Source organism: Zootoca vivipara, chromosome 7, assembly GCF_963506605.1.
Source record: "Zootoca vivipara chromosome 7, rZooViv1.1, whole genome shotgun sequence".
Classification (NCBI taxonomy): Eukaryota; Metazoa; Chordata; class Lepidosauria; order Squamata; family Lacertidae; genus Zootoca; species Zootoca vivipara.
This window is the reverse complement of record NC_083282.1, coordinates 62,399,858-62,423,920: the sequence shown is the minus strand read 5'-3', so window position 1 is coordinate 62,423,920 and position 24,063 is coordinate 62,399,858. Positions and strand designations below refer to the sequence as shown.

The following is a 24,063-nucleotide window of genomic DNA, read 5'->3' as shown; positions in this document are numbered from 1 at the left end:
ACTTAAGCTCTTGCAACAGATGCCCTGCTATGCCAAACCTCCACTGAACTGTGAGGGGTAGGGAGCAACCCACTTAAAACTGGTGAGAAACTCAGCAATTGAAAATGCTAGCAAAAGGCAGGAAAACTCCTACATAACCCTCAGGCTTCCCCCTCCCCAGGTGCCACAAGGCGTAATTAAAGAGGACCCACCAGGGCTGGGATCAGAGGCTTTCATTTCTGAGCTGCCATCGCTTTGAAAGCAATGATTACTTTAATACCACCGCTGATTACATAAGGGATATCATACAGCAGGGTGTGGCGTTCTGGGAAAGAACCACAAGTACTAGGAAAGCAAGCAGCCACAAGCAACGCCAGACATGCTACTATCTCCCAGCAACTCTCTTGCTGATCTTTTTCTCGTTCTAAAGCACACAGGTTTTGCGACAGAGAGGATAGCTTATAAACTTTATATATACTGTTCTCTCCTGCTGTTGTAGCACATGGGCTGGAAACTTGGGTTAGTGTGCCGGGTGGCTTCTGACCAGCAGCTATTTTACAGCCATCGCAGTGACAAAACTCTGAAAAATCGTATTTTCAGGGGCATGCCAAAACACTAGGCATATCACCAGAAGATGGGATAGTCCTGGAAAGCAGGAGATAATGAACCCATCTGACTATCTGCTCCAACAGGCCTCCCCGTAATGGCAATCTCCTGGGAGGTCCTTCCATTTGCTAGCAAACCATCATGGCTGCACTCCATTTGACTAAACTCTGAAACAGAAACATTATAGGGCTGCTACAGAGCTCAGTTCTAGGGCCAAATAATTTCTTAGGCTATCAGTACAAAGACACTTTTCTTCTCCTACAGCACAATAAATTATCCCACGCAGAGACCGAGGCAACTAATAACCCTGTCTGCTAGAAGTGAACATGAAAGGCAGCTTGCTTATGCCGAAAAGAAGCAGCCACTTTTGTTATCAGCCTGACCCTATACAAGCTGACTCAGAAGTAAGTATCTCTGAGTTCAGTGGGACCAACTCCTAAAAAAGTCTGCATAGGATTACTAGGCACAAGCCCCCTGAGCAATCTGTGGCTTGTAAGTCATTTAAAATGTAAGTAGTACTGCTATCAGGGGCGTGGTAAGCAGGAGCCTTCTAAAGGACATAGTGAGACCAAAGAATAAAGCAAGTCTCATAAAATCGCTATTGGCCCCCTTATGGTAAGGATAACATCAAATGCAGCACCCCACTGTCACATCACAAGGAGCTTAGATAATAAGGGTGTGTGTGCGTTTTCTTTAAAAAGTAAAAAACAAATTGTTTCTGATTTGTGAAAGGATTCAGACAATGGCCTTCAAAGAAACACTTCCGTTGTATGAAAATACCTAGTAATTGTCTTTGAGGAAATGCAGTTCTTCCCCCCAGTAGGTGCACAATGGCTCTTGCAAATGCTTTCTGGAAAGAAACTCTAGCCAGCTTGCAAAGCCTGGACACTGCATGATAACACATGGTGATAAACACTTTAACGTGTGTGCCTATGTTGTTAAACCATCCTTTTAGAAGTGTTTTTCATTTTACTTTCTTTAGAGGCCAAGTGCTCCTCCAATGAACCACCGAAGCATGGGTGTGTTCACCTAGCCCTCGAAAAGGAAAAGTCCCAGTAATCCATTACTATTTTCTAAATAGTACGAGTCGGATGGGCAATAAAATGATGTGGTAATAAGGGCCCCTGTTCAGTATTCCATACAATCATGTCCTCTTCTGGCGTATTCCATTCCCCTGCCCACCTAGTTTGCAGGATTCCACCCCCTCCCACCCAAAAAGACACTCAGCATTCTGTTGTGATTTGAGTATGCTCAGTCCTCTAATGAACTGGAGGTGTTTTTAGAGGGGGGTGTCCTGTTAGGTCCCGGTCCCCCCCCAAAAAATAATTTTTGTACTTCTGTAAACCTTGGGAGTTTCCCCAAATATTCCCTTTCACATCCATTTTGACTATAATTCTGGTCAGCAGCCTAGTTAGCCGCTTGAGTGCCCAGGGCAGGGCACTCACGAGATGGGGCAGGGCATGCCAGAATTCCAGTGCCCAGGCCCCGTTCCACTCTAGTGACCTGCAGGCCTGTGTTGCTTTTTCGAGCAACATGGAACCTGCAGGGAGTCCACCTGCCGCCTCCCCCTTGGCTGTAGAGCATGCAGGTGCCCGAGCCACCACATCACTCCTAGGAGAGACACATGGCTCAGGCACAGTAAGTGTCCCCGTCCCCCCAGATTCTGGTGGTACTCACCAGCTTTATTTACCATCAGAAGGAATGCTAGGGAAATGCTCTCCCCTTGCTAACACTGGTATGTATCTTTCCCTTCCTGACCCTTGCAAAAACCCATGGTTTGTTGGTAAAACCCAACAGGTTACTCCCCCCCAACACCCACCATAGAGCGTGGGTTAAACCACAGAGCCTAGGACTTGCCAATCAGAAGGTCGGCGGTTCGAAACCCCGCGACGGGGTGAGCTCCCATTGTTTGGTCCCAGCTCCTGCGAACCTAGCAGTTTGAAAGCACGTCAAAGTGCAAGTAGATAAATAGGTACTGCTCCGGTGGGAAGATAAATGGCGTTTCTGTGCGCTGCTCTGGTTTGCCAGAAGCGGCTTAGTCATGCTGGCCACATGACCCAGAAGCTGTACGCTGGCTCCCTCGGCCTATAGAGCGAGATGAGCGCCACAACCCCAGAGTCGTCTGCGACTGGACCTAATGGTCAGGGGTCCCTTTACCTTTATCTTAAGCCTCTGATTACCAGGAATCTGGTTGGCCACTGTGAGAACTAGATGCTGGACCTGCTAGGTGTTTGATTACCTTTACCTTTAAAGATAGAGCGCACACTGGCTTCGATCATTATGTTGATAACCCCCAAGAAATAACAAGCAAAGCCTCAAACGTGGATGCAGAAGTTTAACACTGATTTTACCAGCGTCTCTTATGGGCAATAAAACCTTTTGTATAAGGTACGAGCACCACTTTCCCCAGCAGTGTTGAGGAGGAAACAAGTGGCCTACCTGGAAATTTATATACCAGCCATACATTACTAGTGTTTTGCACAGTTCTTTTTAAAAAAATTCAGAAGAAAATAAACTTTACTAGAAAACAACAGTGGGTGGAATTCAAAGTAGTGTTAAGGAGATCGCTCCCATCACTGCAAGCATTTCTGCTCCTCCCCTGCCCCACAAACTGTTATGGGGGTTCTCCTCACATCCCAGAGTCAATTTGGGGAGGGGGTGAAACTGAGATAAGCCCTTTTGCATTAGCAGGTGTCCTTGCACTGGCTGCTGCTAGCTCTGCTATCCCAATTGCAGATTTCCCTTCCTCATTATTCCATGATTTTGTGTCTTTTGCTTTTTTCCAAGTAGTTATCTACTTGCCAGTCAAAGTCTTGGAGAGAAAGTTGCTTTGGGATGTTGAGCGGAGTTAAGTCATATTCCTGAAGGAGACTTTGGGAAGCCTGTTCATCGACAGGCTGGAATGTTACATCTGCTGGAGAGGCGAACGGATCATATGTATCAATCCGAACAGCATGCGATGTTGAGGGTGCGTGGTTCTCCAAGGCCACATTCCCCATACATTCACTGCCTACAGAGGAACAAAGCATTCCTTCTGCATCTGCATCCCTTTCAAACCAGGACAGTGTATTTGTGTGTTTCAATGTCACAGTTGCCTGGCATTTTTGACACTGATTGACACCACTGCCCTTCAGCTGATGTTTGGAGGATGTCGTAGATTCAGCCGTTATTGCTCTCTGGCTCTCAAAGTTTTCTTGTTTTGCTGTTATGTCTTTTTGCTCCTCCTCAACACAGTCAGATTGAGAGCAAGGCACAGCTTTCTCCATGGGCTCTGGGCAGCTTTGCTGGGAAACCTCTGCATCACAGCCATTTTCACTCTCACTGCTACATATTTCTGGGGCGTCAAACCAAACCCCTCTGGGTACATGGTGAGAGATACTCAGTTTCAGCTGTTTTGAGGGCCTTTCCCACTTACTGTTTCCTTGCTGCATGAATATTTTCACTGATTCGGGGACTTTGGACTCCAGTGGTGTGCAGTTTTTAGCTGTCAAGTATTGTTGGAAATACACCTGGCATTCTTCTTTCTTTACCACCGGGATTATAGAGCAGGGCTTTAGCCAAGCTACAAATTCCAGCAACTCTTGGAAAGATGAATGGTCTGAGTAGGGAACAACGTGGATGTCAGGGTGCTGGAACTTCAGCGGCCGGCTGGTAGGGAGAACAGCTATGGTCGGATGGCTCTGGTTCCAGTAATTCATATTTGCTTGGCGGATTTCTGAAAAATCCACAGCATGAATCCTACCCGTTCCTTCCTCAGAGGTGAACACATCCTCCATCTCCAGCAGTTTCATAAGTTCCAGTTTCTGGGGACTTACCACAATCCAGGTGCCAAATTCCTTGGCCAGTTCCACCAATAGCGACTCTTTCCCTAAACTATAAGTACCTAGAAGAGGACAAAGAACTGTAAGCATTTCAAAGGCCAGACGGCATGAGGCACAGTGAAGTTTATTCAGCAGCTAATAGTACCTTAATCTCAGGGCTTCTGATACAGCAGCAGCTTAGCAGTTACTCTGGAATTCAAGGCTGCGTATACACTATATCTTTAAAGCACATTTTGAACACAGTCTTTTCCTCAATAATTCTAGGCACTATTGTTTACCGCTCAGAGAATAATCATTCCCAGCAACCCTTAAACTACAGTGCCCAGAATTCTTTGTGGGGATGTATGTGGTTTAAAGGTATAGTGCGTACATTTTCCAAGTAATTCTACCCTGCCCCCAAGTGAGTGCCCGCCCCAGTGGTTAATGATTCTTGCACTGCTAAACCCAGCTATGACTTTATCATCCAGATTTTATGGATTCACAACCTTCAGAGTACTTCATTGTACAGGATCTATTTTCACATATGAATTTGGGGGAGATGTGCTTGTAAACCTCACTCAAAAATGGTAAGATTTCTTTAATGTCCTAAGATTAAGGATTGCCCAACTGTGGCCCAAGGCCCACCAGCAGTCCACAAATCCAGGTAGTGTGTGGTATGTCTGTAAAAAAATACAAAATCATACAGCATTTAGCCTAGCAAACTGCAATTGCTACAACAGGCAGAAAAATCTTTAATTGGTTCATAAAGACCCTCAGCAAATTTCAAGTGGTCTGTGGGGGAGAAAGTTTGGGAACCGCTACATGAGGTTCATACTTGTGTTCCTTTCTGGACAGCCACTGAAAATTCCAGTGTGTTAGCCACACTGTACTTCTATTTTCCATTCAGCAGTTTTGAAACTGTGCCTTAACCAACATAAGGATGGAGAAACTGTTGTTGGACTCTAGCTCCCATCAGCCCCAGCTAGCATGGCCAAAGATCAGGATTGTAGTTAAGCAACCCCTGGAATGCCTTGAGTTCCTCACCCAATTTAAGAAACGTCTTCCAAAACTATTAGGACTGCTTACCAATCTTAACCTGGTGATGGGGGTGGGCTCTGATCACCTCTTTGATCTGTTCAGTGGCCTTTTGCCGGGATGGTATGACAATATCGGGGTGGCAGTTGGTATTGTCCAGGTAGAGGCTGCTGATAAGCTTTGAGTTCTTCAGAGCTGGTTCCTGTTGCATGCTGGGAGTGTAGCGGAAATCACCTGGTGAGACACAGATGTCACATACCCGTCAGGGGAAAGCCACTTGAAGGGTTAAAATGGAAATTATGGTTAAAGTTCCAAAGAACTAAGCTAAGGATAAAGCCAGCTCTTCTTTGGTTACTGTGGAAGAAGTTGCTGCAGCAGAGTTTATTATTAACTGTTTCTATACAAATTTCAAGTCTAAAATTATTGCTTTGTTCCTCCTTGTGACACAACCAGAGTGTAAACCCAGCCAGATGGGTGGGGTATAAAAAATAAAATAATAGTAATTATTAATTATTATTAACCATGTGTGGCTAGTAGGCCTGGGCGATATATTGCCCAGGGCCGGTATGAGGAGCAGACCGTGGTGTTGGTTTCACTCAGCGGTATATCGCTGGTGAAACCGCCACAACTCCTGAGTCTCTCTGGTAACAGCGTCTGTTGGACGGAGTCAAGAGTTCCTTCCTCCAGTGGGCACTGCTAGCAGAGGGACTCAGGAGCAGCAGTGGTTTCACCAGCAATACATCACTGGTGAAACCGCCATCCCACTCTGCCCTCATATGACAGAGGGGGAGAAACAAGGGGGCACGTTGGAAAATAATGGGAGAGGAGGAGCAGGCAGAGCCGGAGCAGCAGCTGGCTGACACATTGTCACTAGAAAGAATTCCGGACCCTCCATCTCCCAGAACCTGGCAGGCATTGAAAGTAGAAGAGCAAAGAGCTTGAAGACGGAGGGCACTTAGCAACACCTGTAGAGGAGGTGATGATGATGAATGAGGAAGTGGGAGAGATGGGGGGGGGTGGAGATTCACTCGGAACAACCCCATTATCCAAGAGGCTGGGTTCTATAGCCTCTCTCTGTAAAGTTTGAAACAAAAAGGACTGTAAAAAACTTTCTCCCTCATTGCTTCTGAACTGTGACCTCCCGCAAACCACTGTTGTAAATCTACACTGTCTTGCTCTTCCTCTTCCCTGGAAGGGTCAAGATGGGGAGGCTGTCTCCACCAGTCCTCCTCCTCTGCCCAGCCCCTGACTTCTCAACAGACTAACATGGCCCAGGATATGGAAGGCACATGAGGCCAGTGCCTTGCTGAAACTAAGCAGGTCTGGTTACTACCTAGCTGGAAACCATGTGTATCTTGTCTTGGTTCCATGTTCCATGACACAAGGCAAGTGTGTGTGTGTATTTCATATATATAAGCAAGTAATTTTAAAAATAACTTCTGGAAATAGGTACGGTGTTTGTGCTGAGAGACAAATTAAGAGGTAGCAGAGAGGAAAATGTTAGATGTCTCTCATCAACATACCTGTGTAGAGGATAACACCAAAGTAACCTTCAAAAAGGAACATGACAGATCCAGGACAGTGGTTAGCATCTATCAGGGTCACAGTCACGGTCTCCCTCTGCATCTCATCTAAGGCCAGGACATGGCTATCTCCAACTTCCAGAGGGCGGATCCATTTTTCAGCCACCTAAAAACAGGATGAAGGCACGGCAGAGTCAACTGTAGGCCTCCCCTAAGTTAAAGTGGTGGAAGATCGCACATGTGTGTGTAAAGATCTACCTTCAGTCTAAGATGCAGAATTCGACCAGTAACCGGAGAGCAATAAATAGGTCGGTTCCAGGTGCTGGAAAGCCCTGCTGTGTGGTCACTGTGCATGTGAGAAAGAAAGAACAAACGAGCCCTCCCAGCTTTTCTGATATTCCAAAAATCCACCGCAATGGGTGTGCCTGCGATGAGAGTTCCGTTCATCAGTCCAGCTCCTGTAAAAGAAAGAGGGGAATTCTGAATACCAAAAACAAACAACCACCGCAGAAAAGTCAAGGGTGGATGGGAGCATCAATAAAACTACTAATGGCCATAGAACTGGATCAACAAAAAATAAAAACTGAGGTACATGTTTTAACAAGAATATAAAAGGTAAAGGTAAAAGTAAAGGTAAAGGGACCCCTGACCATTAGGTCCAGTCGTGACCGACTCTGGGGTCGCGGCGCTCATCTCGCGTTATTGGCCGAGTGAGCCGGCGTATAGCTTCCAGGTCATGTGGCCAGCATGACAAAGCCGCTTCTGGCAAACCAGAGCAGCACACGGAAACGCCGTTTACCTTCCCGCTGTAGCGGTTCCTATTTATCTACTTGCACTTTTGACGTGCTTTTGAACTGCTAGGTTGGCAGGAGCTGGGACCAAGCAACGGGAGCTCACCCCGTCACAGGGATTCAAACCGCCGACCTTCTGATCAGCAAGCCCTAGGCTCTGTGGTTTAACCCACAGAATATAAAGATTCACAAATAAAGAGATAAAAAGAGAGTCAGGGGTTGGGATAGTGGTGCTTACAACCTGATCCTTAAATGTATTCAGAAGTCCTACTAAATTTTAGCAGCTGGCAATTACTTAATTTTCTAAATTAAGGGGAGGTTAGGGCGTAGTTTTATCACTGCCTCCTTCAAGCAGGCAGGGACTGCCCTCTCACAAGTAGGCATTCATCGACTGCTCCAGCCAGGTGTGCTCCCTCTGCTAGTTTTTATCAGCCACAAGGGGCTGCTTCACAAACCAAGCACCTTGTTCACATCCTCGAGCGTTACCAACTGAAACTCATCCAATGCAACAGGATGCAAATGAGTCACAAACAGCTACCTTTGGTAGCTACCACAACCTTCAGACCAGATTGTGAGAATGAGAAAGGTTGGGAAGAGGACTGGCAGATAAGATTATAAGAATATGAGCTCCATAGGATAGAACTTCGATACAAACTAGTATGACGGCCTAACAATTTGGATTAAGAAGCATCAGCAGGTAAGAGGAGGAAGCAGGATAGTTGCAAGGGGGAGTCTAAAACTACTGGAGTGATTGTACGAAGGGCACCTACGGTACTACCCTTTGGAACTCCCTGCCTATTGATACCAGGCAGGCACCTTCACTGTACTCTTTTCAGCGCCTGCTAAAAACATTTCTATTTATACAAGCCTACCCAGCTGCAAATAGATAAATTGGTACAGCTACAACCAGAATGTAAATGGCGTTTCCGTGCGCTGCTCTGGTTCGCCAGAAGTGGCTTTGTCATGCTGGCCACATGACCTGGAAGCTATACGCCGGCTCCCTCGGCCAATAACGCGAGATGAGCGCAGCAATCCCAGAGTCAATCACAACGGGACCTAATGGTCAGGGGTCCCTTTACCTTTACCTACCCAGCTGCTAAGAAAGTTTTAATCTTTTTTTAGTCTCTTCTTGTAACTTTTCCAAAGTTTTAAATTATTGTTAATTTTATTGTTTTATTGTTGGGGTTTTTGTTTTTTACAATCAAGCAGTGCATACATTTTTATAAAATAATACACTTTTCGCATCCGGTCCCAGAAACGTTTGCACACTTCGCTCCGGAGCTTCCTCGGTCCTGTCTCCCACCCCAAAAACAAAAAATGTAGCGAGGAGTAAAGGGAGCTTACTGTGCTTTGTAGGCCTGTGGCAGCACACAGTGCAGGAAAAGGGAATGGGCGTCTCCCTCCCGTTGCTAAAATGCTTCGCAGCCAGCGGGTTGAATCGGATCGCCAGTACTGGAACCCTCGAGGGCTGCTTTCATTTTCGCTTGCAGGAAAGATCGCCAGTCTCCCCGCCGTTCGGATCTCCCTCTGCACCTTCGGTTCTTCCCGCCGAAGAAATCAAAACAACTCTCCCGCTCGCAAGGCGCCAAGGTATTCGTAGGAACACAGCGCTTCCGGCGAAACGGAAACAGGATTGCGCCACATGCTGGTGGAGACCGGCTTCCTCGGAAGCAAACGCCCCGGGTCCTACAGTTTGGGGAAGCGCGCAGGAGTAGATGCGCATTGCTCACCGAGTAGTTTGTTCAGCTACTCGGTGCGTAAAAGAAATCTGGCTGGGAATTCCGCTGACTGGAGGCGAACCCCCTTGCTTATTTGGGGGGACGGGTCCCCTTTGGGAGGGAAGGAAGGGAAGGAGGAAGCAGCTGCCTGTAAGGAACAACGGAGAAATGCAGAGTTTTAGTATAGCTGTGGCTATATACTATCCTTGATAGTAACAGCAGCAAAAGAGAATACTGTATGCTTCTTTCTTTGAGCGTTACTTTCCACGCGCCCAGAGTTTAGGCATCACTGTGCCGTTCCGCTCCCATTTATTTCCTAAAGCCTAGACCAACACATGCAGGCATATCGCAAGGGAGGAAGTCTTGCTCCCAGGACCAATTTCTTCTTCGCCTTGAGGACACTTCCAACACAGGAGCCTTTTTGTTTGACAAGCGTGAGAAGGCAGGAAGCCAGCGTTGTTTAAAGTGCAAGCGAGCTTTCCTCCGCTCGGCTTCGCGCTCGTTCCTGCCGACGCTTTAACCCGGCGCTCATGGAGGCTGAAACCCGGAAGGAGTCGGGAGAGAACCAGGAAGGCGCCGGTCCCTTTTGTTGGTCGGTGCGAGACTGAGCAGCCGAGGGCGGGCGAGACTCGCGCCAAGGTACGTGGGGAAACCGACCGACGACCCTGGCCTGAGCCGATATCCCGACTTCCGCCCCACCTGGCGGCTGCTTCCTTCCTTCCTTCTCTCCGGCAAAGCCCAGGGACTTGCAAGTTGACTGCGCTGGAACTTCTAGGCTTCCGAGCGCGGGGAAGGAAGGTCTCTAGCCCAGGGCACACTTTTCGCACAAAAAGGGTCCCAGGTCGAACCCCTGAAATCCCTAGGTAGAGCTGGGACAGACACTCTCCTGAAAGCCTGGGGAGCCACTGCAAATTATTGGGCGATTAAACTAGTAGGCATGTTTTGGCTGTATGGCATCTGCGGTACTTCTGAGTGCCAGTTGCTGGAGAACATTGTTTTGTTTCTTTATTGTTGCATACTGCATTTACACCCCAGCTTTCCTCCAAAGAGCTCATTCTCCATTTTTTATTTTTTATTACATTTTATTACATTACATTTTTATTACATTTTATTACATCTGAAGATATCGGGGAGGTTCACAAGATAAAACTGCAGGGCAAAAGCACAAATAAATAGAACAAAAATGGAACATTAACTCCCCCCCCAAAAAACCCCCACATTTAATCTTTGCATCCCTACGAGGTAGGTTAGTCTGAGAGAGCGTGACTGGCCCAAGGTCACCCAGTGAGCTTCCTGGATGAGTAGGGACTTGAACCTGGATCTGCACAGTCCTGGTTTAGCATTCCCAATCCCAACTGGCTCACTTTTACTCCAACCCATCTTACTCACCCTCTAAGACTGATTCCCAGAATGTGAAAGGACATTTCATGGACTAGAACCTAGGAGGCCAGGGTTAAAAACCACTCTGTGAAGTCCCTGTGTGACTTTGTCTTGTTGAGAACATAAGAGACTGCCTTATACTGAGGCAGACAATTGGTCCATCTTTCTCAGTATCATCTACACACTGACTGGCAGCAGCTCTCCAGAGTTTCAAACAGAGTTCTCTACCAGGAGATGTCAGAGATTGAATCTGGGACCATCTGCATGTGCTCTACCACTGAGCCAGAGCCCTTCCCAATACTGGAGTAGGAGAGAGCTGTTGTCCTTATCTTCTGCCACCGTAACAAACAGGTTGCTGTACCAAGTTAGGCCTCTTGTTTGATCTGGCAGGTTCTTTCTATGTTCTTACTACAGATTTCTCCACAGTCTTTTCTCCCTAGGTGTTTAGAAGCCCATCAAAGATGCCATACTTAGGCTCAGAGGATACAGTGAAGGAGCTGAAGAGAGCACTGTCTAACCCTCATGTGCAAACTGACCGTCTCCGCTACAGGAATGTTATCCAGCGAGTGATCAGGTCTGTGGCCTGGACTGCCTGTGCAATGCACTTGGTATTTGGGCTCCCAAAATGCTGGGTGCTTTTAGTTGCTCAGATACTTATGAACTGAGTATCTTGTGACCCTAGTAAGGCTGTTGTTGTTGTTGCCTTGGGTAGTAGGCTCATGCTGACATACAATAAATCCAATTAAAACAACCAAATTCAGACTACTAATTAAATGGAAACAAAAGAATCGGTATATAATAATAATATTATAATAATTTATTATTTATACCCCGCCCATCTGGCTGGGTTTCCCCAGCCACTCTGGGCGGCTTCCAACTGAATATTAAAAACAGTGCAGCATCAAACATTCAAAACTTCCCTAAACAGTTGTCTTCTAAAAGTAAAATAGTTGCTTATTGCCTTGACATCTGCTGGGAGGGCGTTCCACAGGGTGGGTGCCACTACCAAGAAGGCCCTCTGTCTGGTTCCCTGTAACCTCACTTCTCGCAATGAGGGAACCGCCAGAAGGCCCTTGGTGCTGGATCTCAGTGCTGAATGATGGGGGTGGAGACGCTCCTTCAGTTATACAGGTAGTATTAAGCAGTATTTTAAATTATTCAAATAAATAAAAAATGCAACCCCAACACAGAAATTAACCTCACCCATACAAGCAAAAATAAATAAAACAGACAGGGAGTAAAACAGATTATATTAAAATAATGTTAAAAGGCCTGGAAGAAGAGGATGATCTCCACCTATACTGTAAGCCACCCAGAGTGGCTGGGAAAACAGCCAGATAGGTGGGGTGAGAAGTGACATTAATGTAGCTGCTTGAGGTCCCCAAAGCCATGGAGTGCTTTATAGGTTAAATCCAGCACTCTAAATCGGGCCCAGTACTGATGGTTACACATTAGATTTGCTAACACTTTTCCAAGATTTTGAATAAATAAATAAGATCACATGGAGGTGGTTTATTTCAGGAGTGGGGAACCTTCATCTCTCCAGGTGTTGCTGAACTACAAGCTCCCATCAGCCCCAGCAAGCATGACCATTGGCCTGGCATGATGGAAGTTGTGATCCAGCAACACCTGGAAGTTTCCCCACACCTGTTGTGTATCAATAGTTAGTATAATAGCATGGGCATGGCCGGGTAGGGAGGGGCAGCTGTTTGTCCCCGTCTCCCCATCAATAAAAATCACTAAAAATACATAGCTAACTGAGGTTCTGCCCCCTCCTAACAAAAGGCCTGCCCTCCCTAACATAAATCTTGGCTACAGCCATGTCTAGTGAAAGGAGAGCCATGCAACTTGTGAAGTCACAGCAGTCTTCGCCAACTGGGTGCCCTCCAGCTCCCACTAGCCCTAGCCAGCTGTTGTAATCGAGTACAGCAGGAAGGTGCCAGGTAGGGAAAGGCTGAGTTGTAGGCTTCAGGGCTCTGTACTGCACTGTGTCAAACCTGCTGGAGAGCTTGGCTTTTATAGAAAAGAGATTCCTGCCTATCACAGTTGTAGACTTAAATAGATAAAATAGAAGTATCTGTGATTGCTTGGAAACAAAACAGAAACCTGATCAGAGGGTGAAGACCTTGTACAAGATAGCACAACTTCCTTTCTCTGTTTGTCTTCTAGTTTCCTCTTCTTATCACTCTGTCATGGACAAAGTTATATTGTCCATGCTCTAAAAAACAAATAAAAATTCTGCATGTATGTGAAAGTTCATGTGAAATATCACTGAATGCAATGATGTTGATGATTTATTTATTGAATTTATAAACCTCCCTATACCCAGAGGTCTCAGGGTGGTTCACAGAATAAAATCTAAATCTAAAACCACAAAATACATAATCAAAATAAAAACAGCAACCCAATACCCCCCCCAATAACTCCACATTTTAAAAGGGCATAGGATGTCAATCAAATCAACCAAAGGCCTGGTTAAAAAGGAACGTTTTTGCCTGGCGTCTAAATGTGTATAATGAAAGCGCCAGGTGAACTTCCCTGGGGAGAGCATTCCACAGATGGGGAGCCACTGCAGAGAAGGCCCGTTCTCATGTTGCCACCCTCCAGACCTCTCGAGGAGGAGGCAAACAAAGAAGGGCCCCAGAAGATTATCTCAGGATCTGGGTAGGTTCATATAGAAAGAGGTGATCCTTGAGGTATTGCGGTTCTGAGCTGTTTAAGGCTTTATAGGTCGAAACCAGCACTTTGAATTGGGCCTGGAAACTAATTGGTAGCCAGTGCAGTTGGACCAGGATTGGTGTAATATGCTCAAACCGTTTTGCTCCAGTGAGCAACCTGGCCACTGAATTCTGCACTATCTGAAGTTTCCAAACTGTCTTCAGAGGCAGCCCTACGTATAACGTGTTGCAGTAATCTAACCTTGAGGTTACTATACGTTATATTTGCATATACTTCTTATTTTGCATAATTCTACTTCTCCTGTTCTTAAAAAGAGACTGAGATACGCACAGCCCTGAAACTCGCCCCAAATACAGGAGATTATGTTTCGGTCCCTTTCTGACTTTTAAGATTTTATTATACTCTTTCAAACAGCACACTGCCAATTTCCTCAATTTGCAGAAACTGTCCTTTAATGGGCACAACCCTAGGCTGCAAATCCTAATCACATTTACCTGGGAGTAAGCCACATTGAATTCAATAGGATTTATTTTTGAATAGATATGCTTAAGATTGCACTATTAGCTTGGTTTTGTGATGCAGAGATCAAGACACGGATTGCAAATTGATTTACCGCATTAGGCCAAATGCAGGTAAACCTTTTCTCTCCTGGAATTTTACCTGCTAAACTTGCCACTCTCTTGCGATTAAGAACTGGTTACAGTTTATTTATTGTCTCTTGCCATTATTGTTATATCTTATTGTCTGTTGCCATTATTGTTATATCTTATGAGTTTAAAGTAGGCTGATACTTTATGTAAACCACTTAGAAACGCTAACAATTAAGTGGTATACAAATGTTTTAACTGATAATAAATACATAGATGCTATGCTTAAATACTTTATCTCTTACTTGCAGGCATATGACCCAAGGTGTAGATGTGTCCAGTGTGTTTATGGAGATGGTCAAAGCTAGTGCCACAGTGGATATTGTTCAGAAAAAGCTAGTGTACTTGTATATGTGCACATATGCTCCTTTGAAGCCCGATCTGGCTCTTTTAGCTATCAACACCCTTTGCAAAGACTGCTCAGACCCCAACCCCATGGTTAGGGGCCTCGCCTTGCGCAGCATGTGCAGCTTCAGGTAACAAAACTATTTGTAGAGTGGTGCTGCTTGTTTTGGCCTTTGCTACAGGCACTTATGGGGAACAGAACTTGTTTCATTCAGGAGAGGGAAACCTATTTCAACCCAAGGACCACATTCCCTTCTGGGAAACTTTCCTGGGGCCACATGCCCCCCACCAGAAGCAAACGTAGGCAGAGCAATGGTTGTTAATTTTACTTCTGTACGTAGCTTAGATTCAACACACACATTCCTCTTTCCTATATCCAGACAAGCAAGAAGTCTTGTCGGTGTTCAAGGGCACATTCCAGCCAGGCAAAAATACTTGAGGATGGTGCAAAGTAGGGCTGCTGAAGGGTGTGGCTGGGGAGAGTCCTTAGGTCCAGATACAGAGGCCTATGGGCCTGGGCTTCCCCTTCCCTGTGCCTTAATGACATGAGCCCCTAAGCATGACCAGTCTTAAGGGTTGGGCATAAGTATCGGCAGTGATTTATGAGCATAAATATGGTCCTCTCACTAGTTCTGGGGTGCAGATCCAATGCTGGATGAATGGAAAGGAGGTACATTTCTGCACTGCACTTTGTGTCGTCACGAGGGAGGGGTTCTGCTGCAACAGTTCACTGCTCTATTTGCCAGGGATTAGATGCCACTTTAATTACAAGGTGTTGTTGGGCTGGCCTAGCTAAATCAGCCTTGTGGAATTCTACCGCCAGCTCCATCTTATTAAGCAACAAGGGGCTTCAGGATTATAAATGCAATAAAGTGTGGAAAGACATGGAATTAACATGAGTAGTAGTACTTTGGGGTGACCTTTCCCCCCACTTGATTGAAGCCCTTTTAAAGTGATGTGTGCATAGAACAGAAGTCCATTTCCTTTTTTAATTATTTTTTTCTTTTCTTTTTTATTAACATATAAAACACATACATTTACATTTACACAAAACACATACACAACACATTTCCTTGTCTTATCTAACTATTGGAAGTCTGTTGCAAAGCAGCAGGGTCTGTTATTGTAATGAATGGCAGGTTGCGGAGTAACAAAATACACAAACAAGGATTTAGGAGGAGTCAGAACATAATGGCCCTTTAATAATCCTAGGATGCCCAGCATACAGGAGTATATCCAACAGCCAATCCTGAATGGTTTGCGAGACAAAGCCTCCTACGTAAGGAGAGTCGCTGTCCTCGGATGTGCAAAGATGCAGAAACTGCAAGGGGACTGTGAAGTGGGTAAATATGCATGCTTATTTTTCAGTCTATTTAATTTTCCCCAGACTCACACAAGAATAAAAACGGGAGCATGTCATTTTGGTGCTGTAATGCGGAAACCGCAGCATGAATGCTGTGGCATAGTTTCACTGAGCCCAAAGCCCTTGGAGCCGAGATACCACTTTAAGAACGAATTTGCCCTGCTGGTTGGAACTCTCCCTATTGCGAGTCACTTGGCAGCAGTACTTTGCAAGAAGCTGGCATGTTGTTGAGAGGGTTGAATTATTTTGTTACATGTGCATGCGCATAACACCACCGCTGCTTGCAAGAAGCACTCTCCTAGGCAGATGATTATTGCATTAGAGTTGGGGAAATTCTCTTAACTTCCATGCTTTTTACAGATGGCGCACTAGTTAATGAGCTATATAGTTTGCTTCGTGACCAGGATCCTATTGTAGTGGTGAATTGTTTGAGGGCGCTAGAGGAGATCCTGGCACACGAAGGAGGAGTTGTCATCAACAAACCCATTGCCCACCATCTTCTCAACAGGTAGGTTCTTCCCCTAGACTCCTATTTTTGCACGCCTAAATTGTAAAGTAATGTGGAAGTGCAGAATTAGTTTTCCAGCAGGTCTCTCAGACTCTGTCTTACAAGTCATCTTACTGATATGTAGCTTTAGGTCCAGTGGTGGGTAAAGTTGCAAATCTAGGAAATAATTGGCCGGCAAATTGTGGAAGCCAAGCAAAGATATTGCAGTTAGCAATTCTAATAGCCAATGTACTGATTTGGGTATCTTCTCTTGACAGGATGCCTGACCTAGACCAGTGGGGACAGAGTGAAGTGTTGACTTTCCTCTTGCGCTACAATCCCCGCTCTGAAGAAGAGCTCTTTGACATCCTTAACTTACTGGATGGATATCTCAAGAGTAGCAGCTCCAGCGTGGTGATGGCTGCCACAAAACTTTTCTTAGTGCTGGCCAGAGACTTTCCCCACGTGCAGGAAGATGTGCTGGTGAGAGTGAAGGGCCCGCTCCTGACTGCTTGCACCTCTGAGAGTCGGGAGCTCTGTTTCACTGCCTTGTGTCATGTGCGCCAGATCTTAGACAGCCTTCCCGGCCATTTCAGTAGCCACTACAAGAAGTTCTTCTGCTCATATTCAGAACCACATTATATCAAGTGCCAGAAAATGGAGGTTTTGTGCAAGCTGGTGAACGATGAAAATGTGCCACAGATACTGGAGGAACTAAGAGATTACTGCACTGACGTGTCAGCAGAGCTTGCACAAGGCGCAATCTTTGCCATTGGTAAGTGAGCTAGCAGGATTCCTCCATGCAAACAAATGTTCTCTAAGACTGGGTGACAGAAGGACATATGCTTTATTTGCCAACTCCTTAGAAACTGAGAAAAAGATTAAGACCCTCAGAGTAGAAATAAGTGAAACAATCTGTTCCATAGTAGTTTCATGGTTGAAGTCTGGAAGCCACGTAGTCGAAAATAACTTGCTGAGGTTTACCAGTGGTTTCAATGCCGCTGAAAAGACAAACATTTATTGCTTCTCTTGATAAAGTTCATCTGAGATTCTTCTGATAATACGTGGAATTGAATTCTCAACAGTATACAGGATAACATTACTCATGTTCAGTGAGAACTCAACAGCACAGCTCTGTGCATGTCTACTCAGAAGCAAGTCAGTGTTCAGTGGAGCTAGATTGAGGACTGCAGCTTTATTTAACTTTTTAGTTCTGATCTAAGTAGTTGGGAATTTTGGGGGATTAGACACAACATTCAAGTCAAGGCTCATCTTGTTGGAATTTGCCCCATTGCTAACAGCAGCATTTCTCTGGCCTGTAGGGGATGTGTTATTCTTCTGAATTTTTTTAATCCTTGGCAATAACTCAATTTAGTGGTATCGGATTTCTCTTTCTAAGTATTTATTATGCCCAGAAGTCACTCGCTGAGTCTTCTGCATTTCAGTTTTATTCAATCTTCTCCCCTTTTTTTGCTTTTCTGTTTACGGCCAGGCTACTCTGTCCCTTCTTGGCTGCAATAGAAACCCTGCCCAGAGAGCAACCAAACTTAACAGTGGTGGGCCACCAACAACCACAGTTCTGCCACTCATGCCTGGAAAGGGGGTGGGGGTAGGCAAACAATTTTCTTTACCAACTGAGCTGGTGCAGCGATCAGGCCTGACTTGGGCTTGTTGATGCCATTGTGTGAGAGACGCAGGGCCAGCTCAGAATACAGTGGACCCTGCACCCGCTCATTCTGCCCTGGCCCCAGAGACTAGCAGACCTGGCTAGAGGGACACCTCTGCCAATCAAACCCTCTCGCCCACACGTCCAGCAGAAAGGCGATTTGGATTGCAGTGTTAATCTATGAAAAAGAGCTCGTTCCCATTTCTTTGAGATTGTCTCTAACAACCTTCTTGTGCCTCTTTTATTGAATCGTTTTTTCTTGTTCCTTGCGCACTCTGATCTTGGAGCTGACTCACTTGTGCTTATGTTGTCATATTTCTGTATTAAGACAGGCATTTAGAAATGCCGGAACTTGTTGGTGATTCATAAAGTTAAGAAAATGCTTAGGACAACACCCCCCTTTACCTTTTTTGTCTCTGTCGCGGTCACCTTGACCTGTGCAGCACCCCCGGACGTCTTACGGTCTATGGATGCCTACACCCACGACCTTTGGTACACCACTGCCACCAACCAGTATTCTCACTGGTACCTAGTTACCATTGTAGACAAGGATATTGCTTTAATAAATAAGTTGCTTTATTAAAGGTACATATGCCAACCTAGCAGTTCGAAAGCACGTCAAAATGCAAGTAGATAAATAGGAACCGCTACAGCGGGAAGGTAAAGAGCGTTTCCATGTGCTGCTCTGGTTTGCCAGAAGCAGCTTTGTCATGCTGGCCACATGACCTGGAAGCTATACGCCGGCTCCCTCGGCCAATAATGCAAGATGAACGCGCAACCCCAGAGTCGGTCACGACTGGACCTAATGGTCAGGGGTTCGTTTACCCTTTACCTTTATGCGTTGTCAAATATTCTTATAACAGATGTTCCTATACCGGCCTATTACCCCTAAATAGATTGCCGGTCTATTACCTCTAAAATCACCTAATTAATTCTCACAAACCTCTATCCTGTCTAATAATAAACCAATTCCCAAACCAGCTCTAACTCCCCCTCTCAACTGTCAATTTCCAGCAACAACTCTCTCCCACTCCAACTCCAACTCCCTCAACTGCCCCCAGGGGTGGGTTTATATGCTCACTCTAAGCCCACCCCCTTGGGTTCTAACTGTCATACATTGTTAACCCTTTCTAACTCAGGCTTGACTCTATGATGATCATTACAGTCTCCTAGAAATCTTAGGTCCAGCCCCTCTAAAGAATATACTTCCAATATATCTACACACAAGTCTTATTTTTTAGAATCATCTCAACAGCAATCAATCAATAACCTTGGTAAACCTTGGTAAATTGACATTTGGGATATGTGAAATTATTCCATATGGTTCTACAAAAGAGTTTGGAACACATTAGATCACATTCATGATAGTAGTAGATCCATTCCAGGCAGGGAGATAGAGCTTCATTCAGTGCTAGTCTAGACATGTGCCACCGGCGGGGGTACTAATGGTACTAGTTTGGGCTACTGAGTCTGAATAGCCAGCTGCTTTGTTTGGGCACAGCAGTGTTCCAGGGACACTTCCCATCTTCCTGGCTGAGTGCTCAAGCACCAAACTGAAAACAAGGGCAGCTTGGGTTTGAGAAAACTAAATAATTTTGACTGAAGAAAGAAAGCTGCTTCTTGCTCCATCTCAGCTCTCATAGAGGGAATATGTCGCAATGGTGCTACTTGGATAAAAACTTAAGTTTAAGCTGCTTAACCAAAGCTTGGGTTGTTTTGTGGACTTTACAGGCAACATCGCAAGGACCTACACAGAGCAGTGTGTGAGGATCCTAACGGAACTCCTTGAACTGAAGCAGGAGCATATAACTTCAGGTAACTATCTCCACCCTTCTGATTGAGATTTGGTTTCCGCCTTACCATTCGGTGGTCTACAGAACACAACTGTGCTATCTCCATTGCAGTTTCCACCACTGTACCATTCCTTATTTGTGCCTCTTTCATGTGATCATTCTTTACTTTGCTTCAAATTATCACGTGCTTACACCAGTGGTTGTAGATTTGTAAAGATATTATTTTTCTGGCTACAATGTTTGTAAATGTTAAAAATGTTATATATATACAGTATATGAGAATGAATAGAAAAGTTTACAGCAGGTGTTTAAAAGTTGGAGCAGATGGTGCCTGCTGTATCTCTGCCACAAGACTGATGATACTAAAAGCTTGGTTTCTTGCTGTCAAATGCGCCTTGCCAACTCAAGGAACTTAGGCTCCCATTAAATGTCAAATAGATCAACAACTATATGACTTTCTGTAGACATCTGAAGGCAGCCCTGTAACAGGAAGTTTTTTTTATGTCTTTTTATGTTCTGATGGAAGCCGCCCAGCGTGACTGGGTCAACCCAGTCAGATGGGTGGGGTACAAGTAATAAACTGTTGTTGTTATCTTAGTGTGTATTAATCTTGCTTGCTATGGTTTTGTGTTTGACTGTTTTATTCTGGCTTTTAATGCTGCCTGTTTTTTAAGTATTGAAATTGTTACTATTGCGAACTGCCTTGGAGGCCTCTGTTTGGGCCAAAAGCTCATATAAATTGTTCTCATAAATATTTTTCCCCACATTGTAGCTGTAGTTCAGGTGTTCCGGGACCTGGTGTGGTTGTGTCCGCAGTGTATAGAGAATGTGTCCCAGGCTTTGGGTGGCTGTGAGGAGACCATCCAGGACAGTGAGGTAAGGGGGGGGGGGAGTGTGTCTTTTTGTGAGTGGCAGGGAATGGTACTGATGGAATGACTCAGTCAAGGGCCTATTAGAGTCTTACATGAGCGTTGTGAAATGCAACTTGGAATCTAGAATTGTGCATGAAAATCCTTTAAGATTATGCTTTCGAGAAACCGAAGTTCTAATTTTCAAAACATTCTGGGATCGTATCAGCCTGCCCTCTGTCTTGTAGGAGGTCTGCACTATCTCTTCCTTGTTAGGTGAAGTGTGTATATGTAGTCTGTTTGCAAAAACAAACAAACCTATGGCACCTCAACTTGTATTGTGCTCCAGAAATGTAAGCTGAGCTCCACCTGTCTTTTACAGGAATATTTCCATGTATCGCCTCTGCTTTTCCAATTCGATCAAGGTGCAATCCTGATCGCACCATTCTAGAGTTATGGGCCAAAAGGGTATCCTTCCATCTTTTGTTAAGTGAGAAATCAGGGAAGAAAACCTTTAGCATTTGGCTAACTCAGAAGCTGTTGGCGCAGCTAGGCGTGCAGGAGCAGGCAGGCAAGACAAAAGGCTTTATTGATTCAGTAGTGTGTCAACTTAAACTGGGTGACCATAGGACAGAGCTGCAATTTGCAATGTGGATGCACTTTCAGAATCTTCAAATCAAAAAGGCTGCAGTATATGGGATTTGAATTACCAGGTGAGGCAGCCTCTGAAGCCACGTCACTCTGCAGAGATCTGCTAAGCCCACCACTCTCCGCGACAGTCTGTGGACATTTATGCCACTAGCTCTTAGTGGTATAAGTAAGGGGTTCTAAGTGAGATAGTGTGGCCCTGTCTGTGAAGTATTCTGGGTTTTTTTCAGGGAAAGCAAGCACTGATCTGGCTGCTGGGGGTACATGGAGAGAGAGTCCCCAGTGCCCCCTATATTTTGGAGGATTTTGTAGAGAATGTGAAATCAGAGACCTTCTCGGTTGTGAAGCTGGAACTGCTAACAGCTCTGGTGCGGCTTTTCATAGGACGTCCAGCTGAGTGTCAGGACATGTTGGGTCGATTGCTCTATTACTGCATAGGTAAGTACAAGCCTTCCAAGATGTCTGCTGTATTATGAAATAGAAGATAGCAAGAACTCAGGCCAGAAGAAAAATGGATTTCAAATATACCTTCACAAGGTTTTATTTGTGTAACGAAGAGTTCAAATAGGAATCAATCCCAGTATAGTAGGCAAATAAAAATAAATTCCAGTAAAAATCAGGACAAGGCCCTGTTTCGACAATTCTTCGTCAGCAAAGATTCACAGGTCAGAGTGTACCAAGTGTACACAGGCGAATCTGACCTGTGAATCTTTGCTGACGAAGAATTGTCGAAACAGGGCCTTGTCCTGATTTTTACTGGAATTTATTTTTATTTGCCTACTATACTGGGATTGATTCCTATTTGAATTCTTCATTACACAAATAAAACCTTGTGAAGGTATATTTGAAATCCATTTTTCTTCCGGCCTGAGTTCTTGCCATTTACTGTTTATTTCTGGACTTTACCAAGAACTCCAATTTCTACTGTATTATGAAATAGGCCAGTGCATCTCTCGTGAGGATGAGATGTATGGAGAATTGTCTGACAAACTGCAGTTCTTTAGAAATGCATAGATTTCAATGTTAGACTGGTGTACGTTGAATCATTTCTTTCCTTGCTTCCCTTACTGCCAGTATCATATACCCAGAGGTGGTAAGGGGAATCGCACACTGTATAGAGTCAGAGGTCTGTGCAGCCCTTTGGCATGGAATCGCTAGGGGCTGTGATGAATAAAAATTCTGCGTCGTGGTGAACAATAAAAATAAAACAGCACATCTTTATTTCATCCAGAGGAGGAGAGGGACATGACAGTTCGGGATCGTGCGCTCTTCTACTATCGTCTTTTGCAAGCTGGCATGGAGGAAGCAAAAGGGATCCTTTGCTGCCCTACATCTGATCACTCTCTGAGGTTCTTGGAAGGGCAGACTGAAGGCTCTGTGAATGTGTGGGCCTCTGACTTTAACTCACTGGTGCCTATATATGGCAAAGAGCAATGGGCAACCATGACAGCCAGCCAGGTTACTGGCCTTCCCCATGCAGATTCCCCCTCTGAAGATCCCACAACGGTGGATGAAGGTAATGGATTCACTTGGCTGTTTCTCTGAGCTTTATTCACTCTGTTTCCCTGAATGAAAACCAGACCCTCCGTTGAAAGATGCTGCTTTAGGCATCTCGCACTGCTTGCTTGATGCTTTTCTTTTGCCCTGCTCAGTAGGGACTGTGAAGTGTCTTGCAGTTCTTCTGTTCATGCTGGACGTAAAGCAGGCATCCCCAAACTTCGGCCCTCCAGATGTTTTGGACTACAATCCCCATCATCCCTGACCACTGGTCCTGTTAGCTAGGGATCATGGGAGTTGTAGGCCAAAACATCTGGAGGGCCGCAGTTTGGGGATGCCTGACGTAAAGTGATCTGTGTTGCATAACTATGGCTTTTGTTTCCTCTTTTTTTCAGAGCCCCTGAAAACGGAAAAGGACGAGGAGGTTCCTTCTGTTGACACCAGTTCGAGCAGCCTGATTCTCAGACCAAGCATGTGCATGACTGCCGAGCAGTTTGAGAGGACGTGGCTAAACCTGGGTTTGGGCTGCCAGCAAGCTGTTCCCTGGCAGGAAACTGTGCAGCCAGACACTGTACAGGCTGCACTTCAGGTTGTCCATATCCAGACTATTGCTATGAGCAAGGCTGGTTCACCGCTGTGGAAGGCCTACCTTGTTGCCCAGGATGATACAGGCTGCCTTTTCCTGACAGAGCTGCTGCTTGAAGTGGGGGCTGCAGAGATGCAAATGTTGGTGAAGCAGAGTGAAAACAAGCCAGAGGCACTGCAGGCGTTCATCTCAGTCTTGAAGACTGTGTTGGGAACAGTGGCCGGATTGACATCCTGATTCTTTCGAACCACTGATATGGGTCACGAATAGGATGAGACTTAAGTCTGTTTGCAGATGGCATTCTTCAAATTAGGCTGCAGCTCTTATGAACTGTTTGTACAGGAGTGGAACACTTCCATCGCAGGCTGAGCGAGATCCAGATGCCCCATCCCACTCCCTTATCTTGGAATATTTTGGTGGGAGCTGCTGCTTGGCTTGACACCAGAGATGAACAAGCAAGGGGGCGGGGAATGCTGCTTGGAATAATGCTGGTTTTATATGTGACTTTGGTTCCCGTAGTGGATTTGAGTGGTTTTTATTTTGAGAATCTTTTGTAAGCTGCTTTGAGTCCCTTTCGGAGTGGATTGGGCCTACTTTGGATAGTTTAAAGGGGTCAGCACATTCCCAAAAATGGGTTTGATGTATCAATCATCATTAAAGCGCCGAAGGATC

General features: G+C 45.4%; 2 protein-coding genes across 5 annotated transcripts; one reads left to right on the top strand and one right to left on the bottom strand.

The window, feature by feature from the left end:
- Window positions 1-1,814: 1,814 nt before the first annotated feature.
- On the bottom strand, window positions 1,815-9,268 carry DCLRE1B (DNA cross-link repair 1B). The gene is made up of 5 exons (XM_035123344.2): window positions 9,079-9,268; window positions 7,202-7,401; window positions 6,944-7,109; window positions 5,472-5,654; window positions 1,815-4,468 (listed from the first exon to the last, which is right to left on the bottom strand). Exons 2-5 carry the CDS (start codon window positions 7,388-7,390, stop codon window positions 3,336-3,338), a joined length of 1,671 nt encoding a protein of 556 aa, XP_034979235.1. The 5' UTR covers window positions 7,391-7,401; window positions 9,079-9,268; the 3' UTR covers window positions 1,815-3,335.
- On the top strand, window positions 9,233-24,063 carry AP4B1 (adaptor related protein complex 4 subunit beta 1). 4 transcript variants are annotated; one of them, XM_035123342.2, is made up of 11 exons: window positions 9,233-9,324; window positions 11,259-11,406; window positions 14,410-14,634; window positions 15,716-15,846; window positions 16,227-16,374; window positions 16,632-17,128; window positions 19,751-19,834; window positions 20,585-20,688; window positions 21,539-21,746; window positions 22,540-22,824; window positions 23,201-24,063. In XM_035123342.2, the coding sequence occupies exons 2-11, from the start codon at window positions 11,294-11,296 to the stop codon at window positions 23,626-23,628; spliced, it is 2,223 nt and encodes a 740-aa protein (XP_034979233.1). In that variant the 5' UTR covers window positions 9,233-9,324; window positions 11,259-11,293; the 3' UTR covers window positions 23,629-24,063. The 4 variants fall into 4 exon arrangements, with proteins under 4 accessions (XP_034979233.1, XP_034979230.1, XP_034979231.1 ...); XM_035123339.2 differs by lacking the exon at window positions 9,233-9,324 and adding an exon at window positions 9,969-10,091; XM_035123340.2 differs by lacking the exon at window positions 9,233-9,324 and adding an exon at window positions 10,004-10,091 and having other exon boundaries at window positions 11,273-11,406.